Source organism: Somniosus microcephalus, chromosome 26 (genome assembly GCF_052327205.1).
Source record: "Somniosus microcephalus isolate GS21.2 chromosome 26, FLI_Smic_1.0, whole genome shotgun sequence".
Lineage (NCBI taxonomy): Eukaryota > Metazoa > Chordata > Chondrichthyes > Squaliformes > Somniosidae > Somniosus > Somniosus microcephalus.
In genome coordinates this window covers 11,077,316-11,097,066 of record NC_141012.1, presented here as the reverse complement: position 1 = coordinate 11,097,066, position 19,751 = coordinate 11,077,316, and the positions used below count along the sequence as shown (strand labels likewise).

Here is a 19,751-nt window from a genome sequence, read left to right as displayed (position 1 = left end):
GATCAGATCAGCTTTGATCTTATTGAATGGCTCGAGGGGCCAAGTGACCTACTCCAGCTCCTACGTCTTATGTTCTTTCAAAAGTCATTAAAGATCCTGCTTCCACACTGTTTCTGTTGGGGCATTCTATGATCCAATAACTCTGTGTAAAAATAAAATAAAAATCCCCTAACCTCTTGTTCTTTTGGAGATGATCTTAAATTTATGCCCCCTTAGTTACTGACTTAGTTACCCATTGTTAGAACTTGCTTCTGTGTTGGGTGTCCCATCATATCTCTAGGCCATTGTCCGATTAGGATATGCTAATATTGAAGATTAGTCGGGACAATGGAAGTAGCAATTAGCAGACATGTTGGCTACATCCCATGTGAGGTGCAAATATCAGGTATTGGTCAGAGCAATGGAAGCACCCAAGCAGTGTCACATTAAGTATCTGGGATTGTCTAGGTTGTTCCGTTCCTTTTGTAATGTTAAGGCAGGATGTCAAGTTAAACTGATCAACAGTTAAACCATCAAGATGACTATTATAAATAATACAAAAGCAAAATACTCCGGATGCTGGAAATCTGAAATAAAAACAGAAAATGTTGGAAATACTCAGCATCTGTGGAGAGAGAAACAGAGTTAACGTTTCAGGTCGATGACCCTTCATCAAAACTGGAAAAAGTTGGAGATGGAACAGGTTTTTAAGCAAGTTTAGGGGCAGGGAGAGGGGGGAGGGGAGGAAAGGACAAAAGGGAAGGTCTGTGATAGGGTGGAAGGCAGGAGTGATTAAGGGACAAAAGGGGTGATGGTGCAAGGCAAAAGATGGTAATGGGACAAGTTAGGAAACAAAAGATGACTTGAGATGAAGTGTAAATGGCAATGGCAGAATGATCAACAGCTGCCGTGTGAGAGAGAGAGAGAAAAAAAATGATTGGGGCAGAGGTTGTGATCTGAAATTGTTGAACTCAATGTTGAGTCCAGAAGGCTGTAACGTGCCTAATCGAAATATGAGGTGCTGTTCCTCGAGTTTACGTTGAGCTTCATTGGAACAGTGTAATAGGCCGAGGGTGGAGAGGTCAGAGTGGGAGTGGAGCGGAGAATTGAAGTGACAGGCGACTGGAAGCTCGGGGTCAGCCTTACGGACTGAATGGAGGTGTTCCGCAAAGCGGTCACCCAATCTGTGTTTAGTCGCTCCAATGTAGAGGAGACCGCATCGTGAGCAGCGAATACAGTATACTAAATTGTAAGTATAACAAGTAAATCGCTGTTTCACCTGGAAGGAATGTTTGGGGCCCTGGACAGTGGGAAGGAAGGAGGTAAAAGGGCAGGTGTTGCATCTCCTGTGCTCGCACGGGAAGGTGACGGGTGAAGGGGAAGGGGTGCTGGGGGTGATAGAGGAGTGGACCAGGGTGTCTGTTATGTCAAGTCTGGAGGTTTGGCGAGAAGGAACCTTGCTTCAATATACATTCTGGGCATCATGTGATATGACTCACATTAAAGGGGTAGGGTACTTTAAGGATGCCTAGAAGGTTTTTGAACATGTGACAGATGACAAAAGAGGGATACAAAAGAACAGGTAGCAGCCTTCTTGTAGTTAGAGCTCACGGGACAGTCGGAGGTCAAGCTTGATCATCATGGGTCTGAAGGAAACCAGGTTGTATGAGTCTATTGTATAACCGTAATAGTTATTATACTGAGTAATGAACTTGCATTTGGACTATATGCTCGTGCCTGAATCACGAGGAATCATTTAATTGCGTTTAAGAGATTTCCTTACACCCATACTCATTTTGGACACCTCCACCAGATATCCTCTTAATCGTTGTTCTGATAGAAAGGGTCTCAGTTTCTCTAGTCTCTCCTTAACATGGCTAATCCACAATATTCCCTGAAATCTACCAAGGTAAAATTACAGCCCTATGAATAATCAAATGAGCTAATTATCAGAGAAAGAATGTGCCCATTAGGATAAAAAGGATAAAGAATTGCCTTCAAAGTAAAGCCACAGATACAATGACCATTAACTACTGGAACAAGCAATTATACGGGGAAAAGAAAAAATTAATTTCACGATCCAGACCTTTAAACCTATGATTTCTTTGAACTAATTCCGTGTAGAAAACTGGAGATACTGCTGAATCAAATACAGCCAAGCTGGGCTAATGCCAGTCTATAGTGAAGCCCATCTCTGCAACAACTCGCTCACCATTCAGCCACCTTTTCAATGATCATTGTTTAAAATATAGATGAAAAAAATGTTATTCTCTGCGCAATTCCAGCTCTGTTGTCATGCCCTCAATCCTCCGGGTATGTTCTTTGACATCTTCCATTTCTATGAGCCATGGATTAACTCAGCAACAGATGCAGGCATGCTTCTTCCCCTCTTCTGATACAACAGCTGCTACTCCCCCGCTACTACAAGAATATTTCACGTTGGTTTTAAAAACTCTGCTCTTTAGCTTAACAGTCATAAATAACCAAGAATTGGCATAAATAAATACCAGCAGCATTTTGTGCTGTGTTACCTGCATTGCATGCACCGTGTCTGCTGTGTGCACCATCTACAAGATGCACTGCAGCAACTCGCCAAGGCTTCTTCGGCAGCACCTCCCAAACCCGCGACCTCTTCCACCTAGAAGGACAAGGGCAGCAGGCGCATGGGAACACCACCACCTCCAAGTCACACAGCATCCTGGCTTGGAAATATATCACCATCGCTTCATCGTCACGGGGATCAAAATCCTGGAACTCCCTCCCCAACAGCGCTATGGGAGTACCTTCACCACGCGGACTGCAGCGGTTCAAGGTGGCAGCTCACCACCACCTTCTCAATTAGGGATGGGCAATAAATGCTTGCCTTGCCAGCGACGCCAACATCCCAGGAACTAATTAAAAAAATCAAGTTCTTAAACTAATTCTTTACTTAATATACATTTTGTTTATGTTGAAGTGAACCGACTCCATGACCTTTCAAAAGGTTCACATAATTAATAAAAAGTAATAGATGGGCCCTTGAATCTCTGTGCTAATGAGCCCTAAATAGGGTTTCACAATTTTTCAAAGGATACATTTTTGGGTCCTTTTTGAAACTTTCCAGCCACTTCTTATTAGCATCAATCATCCCTTGAATAGAGCCTCTGTCGCCTTGGGTAATCTTGGAATGGGACTGGTGTAACATTTTTACCTGGTCACTGCGAGAAATAACATTTACTAAATGAATGTCAACAAAACAGTAATTTAAAATTGAAATCGACCATAAAAATATAGGTTGCACAAATTTACCTTCTTCACTATTGAGTAGCAAAAGATAAAAACGAAAACAACATCTTAAGACAGGAGGGCCTCGAAATTCGATTAAGCCGGAAAACGGGCAGTGCCACCGCGGGCCTAGGTTAACGGCTGGTATTTTGGCACTACTTGCTGATTTAAATGAGCACAGCGCAGAAGCTCCCGTGCAACGCGCTCTTTCCAGCGGTAAAATCAGCAGGAGGCCGAAGGTCGTGTCTAAAGGATTGGTGCGGCGTTCTCGGGCAGTCACTTCACTAACAGTGAAAGACTGTGGCATAGATGTCCTTAAACTGTTACATGAGAAATCCTGAGATTACGCCCAAAATATAAGCCGAACGCAGAAAATGTAATAGACTGAGTGCAATACAGTATGAAGGAAGTTATTATATGGAAGCGAGATGTTGCAAGTGGCAAGGATACAAGAAATACCGGTGAGTACTGGTCACTTGCTAAGTTTGTTAAAATAGGGCAATGATCACACGACATGGAAATTCCAAACTGTTCTTCCAAGTTTATTTTAGGATTATGGTTGTATAGGAACTGTATATTATATAGGCACCTATGTATATATTTTCAGTAACAAAAAAACCCTCTATAAATCTTAATATTTCTTTGTTTAGCAGATTCATCAGCATTTTCTTGATTCAAACTGGATCTTGATGAAAAGATCAAAAAAATAAATTAAATTAACAATGAAAAAGGCCAGCTTGATCTGGATCATATTAAAGAACTTTGGCAATAAAGTGGAAGACGACTGAAGTCAGTTATTTGGGTGCAACTTATTTAAAAGTAGCACGGTAAATGTGAATTGTACAGAGCGTTTATAGCTCATCGCCGCTTTCTCCCGGCTCTACGCACGGTCAACAGCTGCACGCATGGGTGTGCTTTTGGAGAGGGTGGTAAGAGGAGCAGCAACGCCCAAAATCGCCGAGTGTATGTCAATTTGGCGTTGCACGGCAATTGACGTCACGCTCCTGGTAATTAAAATACTTGCGGCGAGCACAGGTAACGGCAGCGCTGCCGACCGCCGCGGTCTGCGCCGGAAGTGAGGCGACCGAAATTGTTTCTTCAAAATCGGTCTTAACGGCCGGTGTTAAAGGTTCACATTTCTAGGACGTTGCTGGCTCACCCTACTAACCCTTCTTGCCAGTTGATACTTCATTGTGGCCATTACCTAGGTAAGGCTTTTTGAGCATTGCTGATTTGGATTATTAGGCTACCATTTCAATTGACCCAGAAGCTTACTGTTCCAAATTAAGAATGCTTTGATGCATGTGCTCTGGTCCTTACAGAATAAGTACTCAACAGAGAAATGGCCAACTTCAACAGGGCTGCATTGCAAGCTGTCCAAGGTGGCTTGACAACAGTACTTATTGTGGGTACATCTGACATATTTAGGTTACTGAATAGTGTACGGCTGATGTAGTCCCTGGTATCCAATCTGTGGAAGTGGATTAAAAGAGCACCCTAAGCACATGTGCTTTTTTCCCCTTTCTCTCCTTTTCTTGCAAATGTTCTACCCTCTTGACATGAATCTTGTCATTCGTGTGAAAATGACTTATGTAATAATACTGGGCAGCCTGCTGGTGGCGCTGTCCAGGGAGAGTATAAATACTCAGGCATGGGCCCAGCTTGTGCAGGACATTCTTTAACAGGAACTAGTGAAGGACACAACTAGACCTCCATGTTGTGAAACAGTTGATTAAAGCCTTGTTTAATACTCAGGCCAAGTGCCGAGTAGTTTTCTTACGTCACCTCTCCTCCAGTTAAGGTGTTGACTCGTTGCTGGGGTACAGATATATGGCCACTGCCTAGTAACTCGGCCAAATTTGTGACTCTAGACAATTAGGAGGGTAATTCTAACTTGCCGGGTGGGAAACCCACAGGATCAGGTGGTACGCCAGTTTTACACCCCGTCCAATATTGCTCTCCATTGACTTTAACAGAGAGTAATATCGGTCGGGCAGGGTGTAAAACCAGCCCTGTACCCAATCTCACCATTCCTGACCGGGGGTGGGGGGGAGGTTTAAGGTTAAAATTGCCCCCTTAGTGGCTTCTAATTGACTGAAGGAATTATCACAGCCAAGCCTGATCCCGTTCATGTGTCCAGCGATGTTTATATACAATTTATACTCTAACATGTTCACAAGTAGGCATATGCCTCAGTGAGCTTTCACTCCATGTTCCAGCTTGCATCTCGCAGTTACAACTCCCCTGCTCCTTCATTGAATAGCAATCAGAAGTGGGAAGCCTGGCCAATTTCTCCCTCCTAACCCAGGAAGGCTGAGGCCAGTTACAGTACTCCTCCAGCTAGCCTACTGAGCTATATCAGCAAAGACTGGGGGATTCAACCATGACCATTCTGGTCTGCAATGTCCAGGGCTCCGACCACTTGTCCAGGGAGTTCTGACCCAACCTGTTAATCAGATGTAGGTGGACTGCTGTGCATTTCCAACAATTTCGATTACTAATAGTTATTTTATAACAAATTTAGAAAAGAACAATAATTTTTTTATAGATCAGAGTGAAATATATAGTCAACACATATGATGCAATGTTCGGTGTTGATGAGAGACACCCTGGGGATTCTGTTACAGGTAACCCAGATAGACAGGCACAGGGGGAATGTTTCAGCAGCAGCTGGTGAGAGAAATGAAAAAGAAAGAAAGATTTGCATTTCTATAGCGCCTTTCACGACCACTGGACGTCTCAAAGCGCTTTACAGCCAATGAAGTACTTTTGAACTGGAGTCATTGTTGTAATGTGGGATACGAGGCGGCCAATTTGCGCACAGCAAGGTCCCACAAACAGCAATGTGATAATGACCAGATAATCTGTTTTTGTTCTGTTGGTTGAGGGGTAAGTATTGGCCAGGACACCAGGGATAACTCCCCTGCTCTTCTTCAAAATAGTGCCATGGGATCGTTTATGTTCACCCGAGAGGGCAAGACGGGGCCTTGGCTTAAAGGCTCATCTGAAAGGTGGCACCTCTGACAGTGCAGCACTCCCTCAGCACTGCACTGGAATGTCAGCCTAGCTTCTGACTCAGAGACGAGGGTGCTACCCATTGAGCCACAGCTGAGAGAAGAGATAAAGACTATGAAATCATGTTACAGAAAGAAAAGGGTGGTCACACAGACTGCTTAGCACAGATGAAACTGCTCCAAGGTGCGAGAGGATTTCACCAGTGCTGAGCACTGCTGCCAGTTTAACCAACAGACCACATCGAACTGAAGGTGGGCTGTGAGGAAGTAATGAAGAGCAGGGAGAGAGAGAGAGAGAGAGAGTAGGAAGCTGGAACTGCAAGATGCAAGGTGGAGTATGGAGTGGCAGCTCACTGAGACACATGCCTACTTGTAAACATATTTGGGGATCCATTGTGTGTAAACTAGAATGTATGCAAACAGTCCATTCTGTATTGAGGCTGATCAAGACAGAGGAAACGCGTGCACAACCTACTTGTGCATGCATCTAAATTTTAATCAACCATATTTGTATGCAAAAGAGTACGTGTATAAAACTGTCAAGCCTCATCATACAGTCATGAACAGAGTCACAAGTTTCATGTTGTAAAGACAAATTTTAAAAGTGTAGGTCAGATTACATTCAGATGATTGTTAGTCTTGCGATTTTAGCATAAACGAGAATACAGAGCCGAGATACAGCATCACTATTCTGTATATTTCTTCCAACAGGCCATGGTTGGTTATTTTTGTGTCTGAAAAATCTGCTGAACAGCAGCCAGCAAGCTGAAGAGTGTGTGCAGATTCTGTGATGTGCAAAATTCTTGTCCCCTAGAGCTAATCCTGCTCATCTGGGTTTCTATTGGCAACAGCCTTGGAAAACTGACATTTAAGGGAAAAAAAAAAAAACACTTCACACATACAAAACACTATTATTCTGAACTCTTTGTGAAGCTGATATTTAACAATTGGAGCACTAATGAAATCTGTGTGCATGTGCTGTCTAATGCTGCTGGCAAATTACTGACTGCACATCACCTGGGCTTTCTGAGAACTCGGGGACCGCAATATTTGCTTCACAAGCAGCCAGGTGACACGAGTTATTCAAATCATTTTTACTGGAAAATGATCATACAGGAGTTACACAAATTTGATTGAATAGGTACAGGAAGCGTTCACAAGAAACTTCTGTCCACTTTTACCTCAGGTGACTAAGAGGAGAGGAAGTTGGTTGCGCACTCGGGTTTTGAACAAAACATGACTAATGCTGGTTTGAAAGACTATGATGGCATTGTGACCTCGTATGCTACAGGGGCAACTTAAATGTATAAACTGTATGGGGTAGAAATTCATCTGGGCCCATTTAAAAAGGCCTCCACTTTTTTTTAAAATGCACTTATTGATGTGTAACATCTACACGAGTAGATCGTCAGCCGTGGCTCAGTGGGCAGCACTCTCACCTGAGTCAGAAAGGTTGTGGGTTCAAGTCCCACTCCAGAGACTTGAGCACAAAAATCTTGGCCGACACTCCAGAGCAGTGCTGAGGGAGTGCAGCACTGTCGGAGGTGCCGTCTTTCGGATGAGAGGTTAAACAGAGGTCCCCGTCTGCCCCCTCAGGTGGACGTAAAAGGTCCCATGGCACTATTTCGAAGAGCAGCAGGGGAGTTCTCCCCGGTGTCCTGGCCAATATTTATCCCTCAATCAATATAAACAAAAACAAATTATAGTATCTGGTCATTATCACATTGCTGTTTGTGGGAACTTGCTGTGCGCAAATTGGCTGCCGCGTTTCCCACATTACAACAGTGACTCCACTTCAAAAAGTACTTCATTGGCTGTAAAGCGCTTTGGGACGTCTGGTGGTCGTGAAAGGCGCTATATAGATGCAAGTCTTTCTTTCTGTACAATCCTATGGTTAAACATTTCAACAAAAGTTCAAAACACTACACAGAACCAAAGAACCTTCATTGATTCAGTTTTTCTTTGGAAGAAATATCTATTTTTCATTTTGGTGAAGCACTATTCCACCATGAGTACAAACACGATGATGTCACAGCCCAGCAATGGACTTGTGCTTTTAAGCCTCCTAGATTACCCAGCACCTTATCCGCTAATCATGGTTCTGAGTTATTGTCTGTTGGTGAATTAGATGTTCGCTCAGCAGAATGCTTCAGCATAGGGGAGAGAGAAACTCAATCATGGAGTATCATAGGCAAGACTACTAGAGAGGTCTGGGGGTTAGACTTCACAACCACCTTGGGTGAAATTGGATTCAATAAAGTGAGAAGAATGTTGGGAGAATGAACCCAGCCCCATCTCACTACCACGCAGAGTGAAGTTTGATCCAATTTTGACCGACTGACTAAATAACCACAAAGCCGAAGAAATTTTCCTCGGATATGAAGCTCTTACCTTGCAGAAACATATCCCAACCGGCTCTCAAGGGGTGTAGAACTTCTACTTAATGTTGGTATTCCTCCTGGCCATGAGAGAAAATCAACAGATTAAAAACAAAAACAATCAACACTATAACCAAATGACATCAAGTCCAATGAGTTGATTCCCCAATTTATGAACTGACTAAGAAAATCTGGTTTGACTAATCCTCGAGAATTTAGATGTCCTGTTTCACACATCATTCCATGCCCAAGAAGATGTACTTGCATCTTTTTCAGTGGGGAATCAATTGAGGAGCAAATGGCCATAGCACAGGACACTGTTAAAGCTAAAAAGAACACGAGAGTAGCCAAGGTAAATCAGGAAGTATTGATTGGATTTTGAAAGCTTCTCCTGTCCATTGATGTCAATGGATGGAAAATCATGGGCAGCACACCGATTATCATCACAGAAATCACAGAAACCCCACAGTGCAGATAGAGGCCATTTCGGCCCATCGAGCCTGCACCGACACATATCCCACCCGATCCCCGTAACCCCTACACCAACACATATCCCACCCCTATCCCCGTAACCCCACATATTTAATCCCCCTAACACTAAGGGTCAATTTTATCATAGCCAATCAACCTAACCCGCACATCTTTGGACTGTGGGAGGAAACCGGAGCACCCGGAGGAAACCCACGCAAACACGGGGAGAATGTGCAAACGATATGAGCTGGGTTCCATGAGAAGCTCTGCCAGTGATACGGGGACATGTAAAATTTACCCTATTGTCTCTGCCTCAATCGCCACTTTCACTAAAGTATTTAATGTTCTAATGATGCTCTTTGTGGAAAAAAATTCAAAATGTTACTTTCATCCTGCTACTGATAACCCTGAGTCGATGCCCACTTGTTACCAATTCAACAACCAGTTCACTATTTACTCTTTCACTATTTACTCTCCCAAAAGATCATTTTGAAAACCTCAAGAACCAGTCTTGATCATGCTACATTTTATTGATTGCATAAAACATTTAGGCTAAAAACACATTAAAATATGTTTTGCGTCAGTTTGAGCTACGTCTAACAGTGGAGTGCAAATCTCCCACAGTGGAGACCAGGGTTTCAATCTCGGCCTCATCTGCAATTTGAATTTGGTTACTCTCTCTATAAGGGAGTATTGGTCTCTGTTAGGCTGGCCCCGAGAAACTAACTAGAATAGTGCCGCTCCCTATGTCGGAGGAAAGACCAGACCCTTTCTCCGAAAAAGTAAACAAAAGAACAGTTAGACCTATCTTACTCCATCAGTACAAAGTGTTTCTGACTGCAATCGCTGACTAGTCCATGAGTTCAGACCCGCCCAACATCATGTCAAATAAAATACAACAGAAATACGGGAATAAAAGTCACAAACCACTTAAGAATGAAGTATTTTGTCAAAAGGGCTCAAATATATTTTGTAACGAGCCTCAAGGATTAATAAGTAAAGATTAACATCTGACCTGGGAAATATTTGTGCCACTTCTCACTGAGTGCATCATCCACAGATTGAGCTGTGGGAAGATGGAAGGCGGTACTTGGTCCTCTGTTCCAAGTCCACTGCGAAGGCAAGGGAATGGTGTTGGAGGAAAGCAAAGACCCACTAGTCTGGGCCCTTGTCAAGGACGTGTACACAGACAAAGGCACACTGTTGCTGGGAGGCGGGACACTGAGACCCTGTGCTGTGGAAAAAAGTGGTGACTGCTGCATCCCCAGTGATCCAAGAACACAGAGAACACTGTTAAGGTCGTTGGTAATTTTCTGAACAGAGTCGCTGAGGTACTGTACGTTGGCATGTTGAACAACGGGCAACTTGGCCTTCAATTCCGCTGTAAAAAGAGCAAAAGGTTAATTCAAACATTTCAGCTATTGAGACTTAAAATTCTTATATATAACTATTTTCTGTTGAAAGCCACTTCCTTAATTGTTTCAGGGATTTATCCAAAGAGCAATAACAAAAGATCACACATTTGGAATCCCCGCTCTGTGCTGAGCTAGCTGATCTCAACTGGTGCGTCACAATTGGCCATGGTGCCCTGGGTTCATGAGGAGAAACTGTCAGGGTACCTCCACCTGATCGCAATCCAGAGCCCTGGGTTCATGTGCATCAATGTCAGGTGATTGGCTCGACTGTTATGTCCCCTCCTCCAGTCAAATCACTTGGTAAGTGGCATTCTTGGTACTCAAGCTTGGATTTTCTGATTGGCAGCGATAACCCATTTGAAGCGGTGTTTAAAATAATGGCAATTGGAAAATCAATTCTTCACTGTGCAGGCTTATACATGAACAATGGGTCAATCTAATGTTAGATTAGTCTGTTACTTGCATCTCAACAGTTTCAGGCTGCTACAAATCTTGATCCATCTGTACTGATCTCATTTACTGGCACAAGGAGATAAGAAATGATGGGTTAAATCTGTAGCCCAACATTTCAAAGGCTAGGTTTCAATACAGCAAATCACAGTGCAACTGCTTCTTGGTTTTAGTGCACTCGTATCTGAACAGAGTCAGTTTATAGGTGACTGATCCAGACACAATCCCTATCCAGTGCATTACTGTACATCAGGGGTTCTCAACTGGGAGTCCGCGAGAACGTTTCAAGGGGTCCACCAGAGAATATCCGGTTTCTCGGGCGGGTCCTATCTGGGGAAATCCACGGCTGGGGCGCGGGCTCTTGGTCAGGTTGAGGGGCCAATCGCAGGGGAGGCTGCAGTCAGATGAGGATGGAGCAGCTCAGCGACCTGTGGGACAGCATCAGGTAGATTCAGGCTGGGTCCGGGGTGGCAGGAGGAACTGTGTGGGCTTTGCTGGGGTGCAAGAGTCCCTGGCTACCCCGGGGCAACTGATTGGCTTCATTGTGCTGGGAGCTGGTTACAGTGCTGGGAGCTGGTTACAGAGGCCGGGGCCCCAGGCCCTGGCTTGGTAATCCCCTGAAACCATTACCGGGAGGCTCCGCTTGGCAGTGCAGCCACTTCTTGGCCTGTCCGGAGGTAGTGGGCCCGCAGCGGTTCCATTGTGATTAAAGCCTAGTAACGGAATGTGTAACCGGAACTCGGAACCGATCCCCCACAGACTGTGGGACAAACTGGGCCCCCCGCACAATTTTTATACAGAAAAAAATACTTATGCTGTATTACAGGGGGGTCTGCGGGATTTTTATAACACGGGAGGGGGGGCCTCAGAAGCAAAAAGGTTGAGAATCCCTGTTGTATATTACATATACTGACTAAAATATGTCTGCAGGAATCACAGAAAACTAAAACTTTCACAAAGAACTTTGTGCAAAAAAAACGCACACCTTTTTTTAAAAAGAGAAAAACTAGAAAACATTTGCCAGTCGAGTGGTGTTTGGTTTGGGGTATGTTCCTCAGATTAGCATGAATTAGACTCAAAACCATGAGCACCTAAACAGCAAGTTCCTAATCTCAGCCTGATCAACCAAGCATAGGCTCTGTTCTTAGTGCCCCCCCTGCCTCCACACATTGACCATCACAAATTGCACTAACTCAACATTCTTCAGTGGCTACTGGCTGGTTACAGTGCTCCACTGACCGGCAAAGCAGGTCATCTGCACTCATGGACGGCTGAGCAAAGATGAAAAGGTCAACAAAGGAAAAATGAAAGGGTAAAACAGTTCTAAAACAAAAATGTTCATACTACAGACCTACAAGAAACATGCAAAGCGATACATGGGAAACACAACTAGAGTTAACGGGGGAAATACGGTTTAACATTTGTTTTTGCGCTCACTTTTCTGCGGAGGTGAATCAATGCTGACAATGCTGCTGATGTCATCAGAGTCGGTAAGGTCAAAGGTTACAGCTTTCTTGCCCCCTGTGCCTTTCAGTGTCTCTTCATCTGAAATCTAATGGATTAAAAAGTTTAAATTCTCTCTTGGATCCACTGCAGGCAAATGTTTAAAAATATAGTTACCCTTGTGTGCACTCAGTTGGCTGATCTCAGCCACGGTGGCAATTGGGATATAACACCCCTGGGTTAGAGAGGGGACAATTGACCAAGTTGCCCAATCGTAATGGGAAGTATACATTTGGACAATGAGTGGGGACAGGACTGGGCTTAGCTCCGTTGCCAATTATCGCACATTCAAGCTCATTCGCTGTAGAGGCACATGCATAAAGAGTGGCCACTTGCACAAGGCTGTAAAACTGTACCACAGCAAGTAATGAGGAGAGAAGGGGAAGAAATTGGCAGAAAAAATATTTTCAAATACTTAATTCAGGCGGGAAGGGGAGTGAAAAGAATAAATAAGCGTTACTATGAGGTGCTGGTGATTCCGATTCAGTATCAATCTTGCAATTTGATTCTTCCAAAGCCTTTCCTTATATTAGTAAATTTTCAAAAGCAGCAAAGAGCAACTTCCCTAGGCTGTTGCATCCCCATCAGAAGCCTGTGCTTACATTTAACAACCCTCCCCCAGGAATTGAGGTTTTCCACCTCGGGATTTATGGGGGTGAGCCCATGTCCTACCCCCCAACTCCATGGTTCACCCAATTGAGCTGTCTTCAAAGGACACCCACCCCTTCAGCAAGAGAAGAATCCAGCTGATTAAGCTTTTCCTCCTTCTTTTGTAGTAGCATCTGCCCTTTCCTCATTGTTAATTTCATCTCGTCCAGGTGCTGGGCTTCCTAAAGCAATACAGAAGAACAGGAGTAATGAGCCAAGTATCCGGATGAGTAGACATAATTTTCTTTGCTTGTAGTATTCACAACCATACCAGGACCTACACTATTGGCCATCATCCCTATTGAGCAACAAAAAGAAAGTTTGCCTTTAGATTTTGCTAATCTGCTGTCCGAATTTGGCAAATTTGTTCCCCAATGGCCAAGTAGGTGCATGCACCTATGTATGATATTTAGCCATAAAGACCAGAAGGTCCTAAGTTCAATCCCCAGTCTTGATCCAACCAACCCTAATGGAAAGTATACAGATGTAGACAGGGTGAGAACAGAAGTAAGCTCAGCTGTGATGCTCTCCACAGTCAAATTGCCTGTTGAAACTTACTGGGTTCACAAGTGAAGCATGGCCATTTGACAAGGGTGCCAAAAGATTGGCAATGCCTGTGAAACCACACCCCAGGAAAGGAGGAAAGAAAATTAGATGTGAAATTTCTGCTAATCTGCTCCCCTGAAAATACCCCTTCAAGTGTTGAGAGGGAACATCTCAACTTTGTTGGTTAATATCTAATTATTTTAAACACATCATAAATCTGTATTTTCTTCACAGAAATGTCATGCGCTATTTAAGTACTTGAACAGAAGGCCTAGATGTTTGCAGTGACGCACAAAATGCTAACAAGAGGGAGGATTCTCCTCTAACATTAGATACGGCCTTTGTTCATTTCTAATCCCCTCACCTGTTCCATATTTTTCCAGACATCCTGCAGGATTTGAGAGCTCTCGGGGTCTTGCACCTCTTCCTGTGCTTTTCTCATGTCGTGCCGCCACTGCTGCTTGGCTGACTTGAGCGCTGTCTGCCGTTTCCGAAGTGAGCGGGTCTGTCTCACGAGGAACTCTTTGGCTTTATTGATGGACAGTCCTTCAGCAGAGATATAGTACCGTACACTGGTAAAGGTAGATTAACCAGTCCATTTGAATTAGCAATACAAAACACAGAAGTCAGCTTCAAATCTTCATTAAATTTACAAGTTGCTCTTTCTCCACCCAGTGCTGAAACCAAGACTCATTGCACTGTCTTTGACTATTCTTTTCCATGACCGGAAAACTGTGAAACTCCTCACCTCTCTCAAGTCTTCGTTTCCTCCTGCCATCTACAGACTTTTAAAACTCTAGCTTGCTATTGCCTCATTACAACTTCCTGATTTACCTCTCCTTCAATCTTATTATATTCTGCATTATGAGACTTGGCCCTTCATCTATGTTTCTCAATACATTGGCGTGGTAAAGGGCAATTTTCAGAAATTGTCACAAAGGCACATTGTTAGGGTAGGATAGAACAAAATGAGACATGCTCAAGATCTGGCCATATTATAACCGCATTATGGTACAAGCTACTGACACTGGTTGCCAAAAAATATTGAAAGATGCTCCAATCTGTGTTACTTATATTCCTCATTGCTTTAAATGGGAGGAGATAAACCTGTAAATAATATTATTGGTACAATATTTATTACGGCATTTAAACATTGGCAATAGATTGTTGATAGTAGGGTGTGGTACTCCCACTGCCAAGAGCACATAGTCAGTATAAAGGAGGCAAACTCTATGGGGGTGATTTTCATTCAGAAGTCAGGAAGGAGGCGGGACTACAACTTTCGGGGTTGTAGTCCCACCTCCATCGAGATGCGGCCAATCCACGCGATTTTAACTTGATTGACCTTGTTGAGCCCGCCCAGCGGGCTCAGCAGGCCAATTAAGAGCCACCCGGCAACAGGTGACGTCACAGACTGAAATTTCATCTGTCAAGACGTTTTGACAGATGAAATATCAGTGTTTCACAGCTGTTTGAAGCTGTCAAACACTGACAGTCTTACTTCCAACCTGAGTCCTTCTACACAGACTCAGTTAGAAATATCACCGGCACAGAAAGCTGCAGGCTGTCACTTTTGACAGATCGCAGCCATTCTGCTTTCTGTGCTGGTTAGATGATGGACTCCCGAGACCTGAAGGAAGGAAGGCTGAAAAGGTAAGAAAAGTTAATTTAAACTTCTTCAATCACTTTAGACACACCAAACACACTTACCTTTGCACTCATACACACATCACTCACCTGAACACCGACATCTCGACCCCTCCTAGTCCTTCAACCCGACGGCCCGACTCCTCTAACTTGGCATGGTTTGGAGCCGTCGGGAATCCCACAGTTCAACCGTCAAAATAGGGATTAGGTTAAAAACTGCCTGTTAACTGGCAGTTAATTGGCACTAATCCCTTCCCGCCTCGGGTAGGCGGGTCCCAGTGCGGGGCGGGTACCCGCCTCCTTTGAAACTGGCATGGAGGCGGGTTGGGAGCGGGATGGTGTCGGGACCCCCGAATTTGGGACTTTAACCCCCCGCACGCCTCCAATTCCGACTCCACGGGTCAACGAAAATCGACCCCCATGCCTCCAACGATGCTCAAGTCCCAATTTCCATGGGTTTCAAGTGCTGCTGTTGGAAGCAGTGCAAAATACAGGGGCTCCTACCTATTGACCTTTCAATAAGTTCAACAGGGACTGGTGACATGGTACCATGTTGACAATATAAAAATGTCTATAGTGACTCACATTGTAATGTTATTAGCTTTTTACTTTTCAGCGTGCAACAGTGGAATAGCATATCTTACAGGAGACAAAATGGCCCGAAAATACTGTATATTCCACACTTACTTATCCATGCTGACTTCCTCATCTTCAGTTCTGGGAATGGGGGAACTGCTGTGATTTAAGTTCTGAAGAGTTAAAAACCAAATGAAATAGTTTACCAATGGATTGTGAAATGCCAGTAAACATGAATTGACTAATGAATCAATCAGCTATTGGAATGCGCACAGATTAGACAGGTGCACATTTAAAATGCTAAAATTTAATGTTTAGACTTGATAAACTATGCACGAGCAAAAAAAAGATTTTCCACTATAGTCATTTATATTATGATCTCCCAGAAACAGAGCTTTATATAACAGATAAGAAGCCAGAGAAGTAAGCATTGTCCAAAGTTATTTTATTCACTTGTGTGGACACGCTACAGAAGTCTCGTTCCTCAAGATTACCTATTTGGCTGGAGAAGGTGCAAGTTGGTTCCTCTCTTTCTGTTGACTGTATGACAATCCTGCATGAGCAGTCTCAGCCCAATTCTTACTAGGTGGGGGTTTGTAGCACAAAACTGACCGCCATTCAGCAGAAATGGGCACTAAAATTGGCAATCTTGCTCTGGCAGGCCCATAAGCATGGATGATGTGAGAAATGGAAAACGTTGCGTTGGTAAAGGAGGAAATATTCTGCCTTTGAGGCTGGGGGAAAAGTAGCAGCAGCTTCGCTTTGCATCTGGCTGTGCCATAAATGAAGTAGGAGTGCTTGATGCTGATAACAGGCAACAAAAGGTGAAAAAAATGTTTCATTCCCCAACAAGGATATTCACGAAGTAAAAGAAAATAAACAGTGAATGCTGAAAATTTGAAATAAAAGTAGAAAATATAGGAAATACACAGCTTTGTGAAAAAATTTATTTTGAGTAGAGAACCGATATCAGATGCAATTTCCAATTAAGGGTCTCTCCATATATCCATCTATTTTTAGATTCTGGTGGACCTGCTATTTATTTCCAGCACTTTTTGTTTTTATTATGGACATCCTTTGACTTATTGGAAGACATAAATATGCACTGGTCTCTAAAGATGTCTAAACTTGACATTAATAAGACTCTGTGTGGAACTCCAAACCTCCGAAATCTACTAAACTACAGTGGCGTGGCTTGCAATATGGAAAAGTTCGATCCACAATTTATGTCAAAAGGGTGAGGACGTGAAGACAAGAGACTCAGGTATTCTGGATTGATGAGGTTCAATTTTGTCAAAAATACTGGTCTAAAAAGTGTTGCAACATTTGCTTTTAGACTTCACTCACTGCTTTAATATCCGAGTTTAAATCCTCAATATGAAGTTCATCCCCTTCCGCACCACCGTTGATTATAGGTGCTTCCTTCAGGGTCTCTTGCTTCTTTTTGATCGTCGCCTCCAACTCGCTGCAATATAATGTTTCATCTTAAAATTAAATTACATTAAACACAGTTTATCTATAGTGCCCACATCTTATACAGCTCAAGAAAATTTGATTGTAATTTATTTTGTAATATAGTTTCATCTTTTTCTTTTACTTAAAAAAAAAACATAGCTGCATTTAACCAAGGCCTTGCCTGGCTGGTTCTGCAGGCATGATGATTCAATGCCACTATTTGAAGAAGCGTAGGCAATTCTCCTGCTGCCTTGGCAAATATTCCTCCCTCAACCAACACCATCAAAATCAGATTAACTAGGCATTCATCTCATTGCTGTTGGTAGCTCACTGTGAGTTAAACGACTGCGGCATTTCCTACAGAACAGTCATTGCACTTCAAACTAATTCATTGTACGTATATGAAACGCTTTGGAGACATTTCTGAGACACGGGATCAGGCACTATATAAATGTAAACTTTTTCTTTTCATCCTGCATCTACTGTTTGTTTTGATGGGATATCACAAAATGTTGATATTTAATCTAAGTATTAATACTGTATTGTTCTTCGCACCCCTTCCATTCCCTCCCCCCGCCACCTAGCAACAGCAAGATACCCGATTCTATTCTGGAGTCGCTGGCTTTCTTTCCTGAGCGTGTCAACCTCCAGTTGCAGTTCCACCTGTTGGTCCTGTAGCTTGTCCAAGTTCTGGCGGGACTGCCGGATTGAATCCTGCAACGAGGAATATTCACGCTTTGACTGTTCCACTTCCCGTTTGTTTGGTCGTGAGACAAGGATTTCCTGTATACGAGTACCCAAAAAATGTACAGAAAATAAAATTAAATTTGCTAAAAAATTTCAAAAATATATTTGAATGCAGAGTAAAAATCCATGATTAAAACATTTGAATAGGCTACATAACTAACCATATTAATTCTACATATATGCCTCTGTATTTATTTTTTTAAATCAGAAAATAGGGCCCAGATATTTCTGGGGAGGTGGGCAGGGAGCAGGTACGTGTGTTTGCGGCCAAGAAAGCCCGAAGTCCTGCCGAATTTAACAGCTGCACATCACTAGCATTTTTCTTAAAAAACTCTGTTTCCCAATGCAGACGGCCAGATTGAGAGGCTGGCCGCCTGCAGGGCAGGAAAGCCAGTGGTAGAAAGTCACAGCTGCAGTCCCTGGCAATCGGAGTTGATCGGGGCTTGGTGGGGGCGGGGGGGTAATGGGGCTCGGAGCACGTCAGCGAGGAGGGAGGGAGCTGATCAGGGGTTGGGGGCGGGAGGGAGTCGGACAATTGTGGGGAAGGGGGAAAGCACTCCTGCTCCTCCTGGAAAAGCACTTACCTGCTGGATCTGGCAACTCCCCCCTCCCTTTAGTTGCCAGGTTTCCTGAGCTCTGGGGAACCTGGCCCGCTACCGGAAGTAGGCTCGTTCATGGCGGGTTGGAGTCAGGGTTCACATTTTTACCAATTTAAACCCACCTCCCCCCGCCCAACCCTGACCCTCTCCCGCCTGTCGTGGGGGCCTAAAACTCCCCCCTAGGTTTCCCCAAGGTAGGCAAGAGAGAAAATTGTGAATGCTGGAAATTTGAAGAAATAGAAATTGGTTGGAAATGCACGCCAAATCAATCAACATTGGAAAGAGAAGGTTAATGTTTTGATAGCAAAATTTCATTCCCTGTGCCTCTTTAGTCTTGATAAAGGGGTTTTGACCCGAAACGTTGACTCTAATTTCTCTCCACGGATGTTGCCTGGCCTGCTGAGTTTTTCCAGCATTTTCTGTTGTTATTTAGATTAATGTTTTGGTTTGGGTGAAGGATTGCACCTAAAATATTAACCGGATGATCTTTTACCAGTGTGTATGTCACCTTGCAGATCAGATCAAACAGGCAATCAGACGTACACTTACAGCTTGCTCCCTTTGCAGCTGATCCTCTTCTGCATGAAATTGTTGCCTTTTCAGCTTCAATGACATTTCCTGAATAGTACAAAAGAAACAGTTTGTATCCCAAGGGCAACTACTGTACATGGTTTTAAGACCAAAGTTGTGAGGCTCATGCTGTATTTTTCACGCTAAGAGTTACTGAAATGTGGGACGCTCTGCCACAAATGGTGATTGTTGACACTCAACATGTCCAAGCAATGCAGGGCAGCAATCAAGAAAGGTTCATTCTGGATGGATGAATTAAGAATGGACTTCCTCATTCGTAATTATCTTGTGTGAGTTTGTGATCACAGCATTCAAAGAGGTACTGGATAATTATCTGAAGAATATAAAAGGGCATGGGGAGAAAACAGGAAAACGGGGCAGTGTGAAATCAGCCCCCAAATGGGAACTATATTCAGCACAGGCAAAAAGAGCTGAATGGTCTTCTCCCATGTGAAGGTTTCTATACCTCCAAAAGCTTCTCTGGGTCCA

The 19,751-nt window shown here is 43.6% G+C and overlaps 1 protein-coding gene across 12 annotated transcripts in view; it reads right to left on the bottom strand.

Moving 5' to 3' along the window:
- Positions 1-19,751, bottom strand: part of cep164 (centrosomal protein 164) — a 167,186-nt gene that overhangs the window by 3,246 nt on the left and 144,189 nt on the right. For 11 of the 12 annotated variants that reach the window (XM_085967825.1, XM_085967834.1, XM_085967830.1 and 8 more), the window contains 10 exons: positions 19,242-19,310; positions 17,945-18,129; positions 17,239-17,356; positions 16,003-16,064; positions 14,033-14,240; positions 13,197-13,304; positions 12,409-12,523; positions 10,122-10,487; positions 8,649-8,715; positions 3,054-3,176 (listed from right to left, as the gene is read on the bottom strand). In XM_085967825.1, the coding sequence (XP_085823951.1) occupies positions 3,054-3,176; positions 8,649-8,715; positions 10,122-10,487; positions 12,409-12,523; positions 13,197-13,304; positions 14,033-14,240; positions 16,003-16,064; positions 17,239-17,356; positions 17,945-18,129; positions 19,242-19,310 (1,421 nt within the window). The remainder of the gene's footprint in view (positions 1-3,053; positions 3,177-8,648; positions 8,716-10,121; positions 10,488-12,408; positions 12,524-13,196; positions 13,305-14,032; positions 14,241-16,002; positions 16,065-17,238; positions 17,357-17,944; positions 18,130-19,241; positions 19,311-19,751) is intronic. The other variant, XM_085967831.1, reaches the window with a different exon arrangement.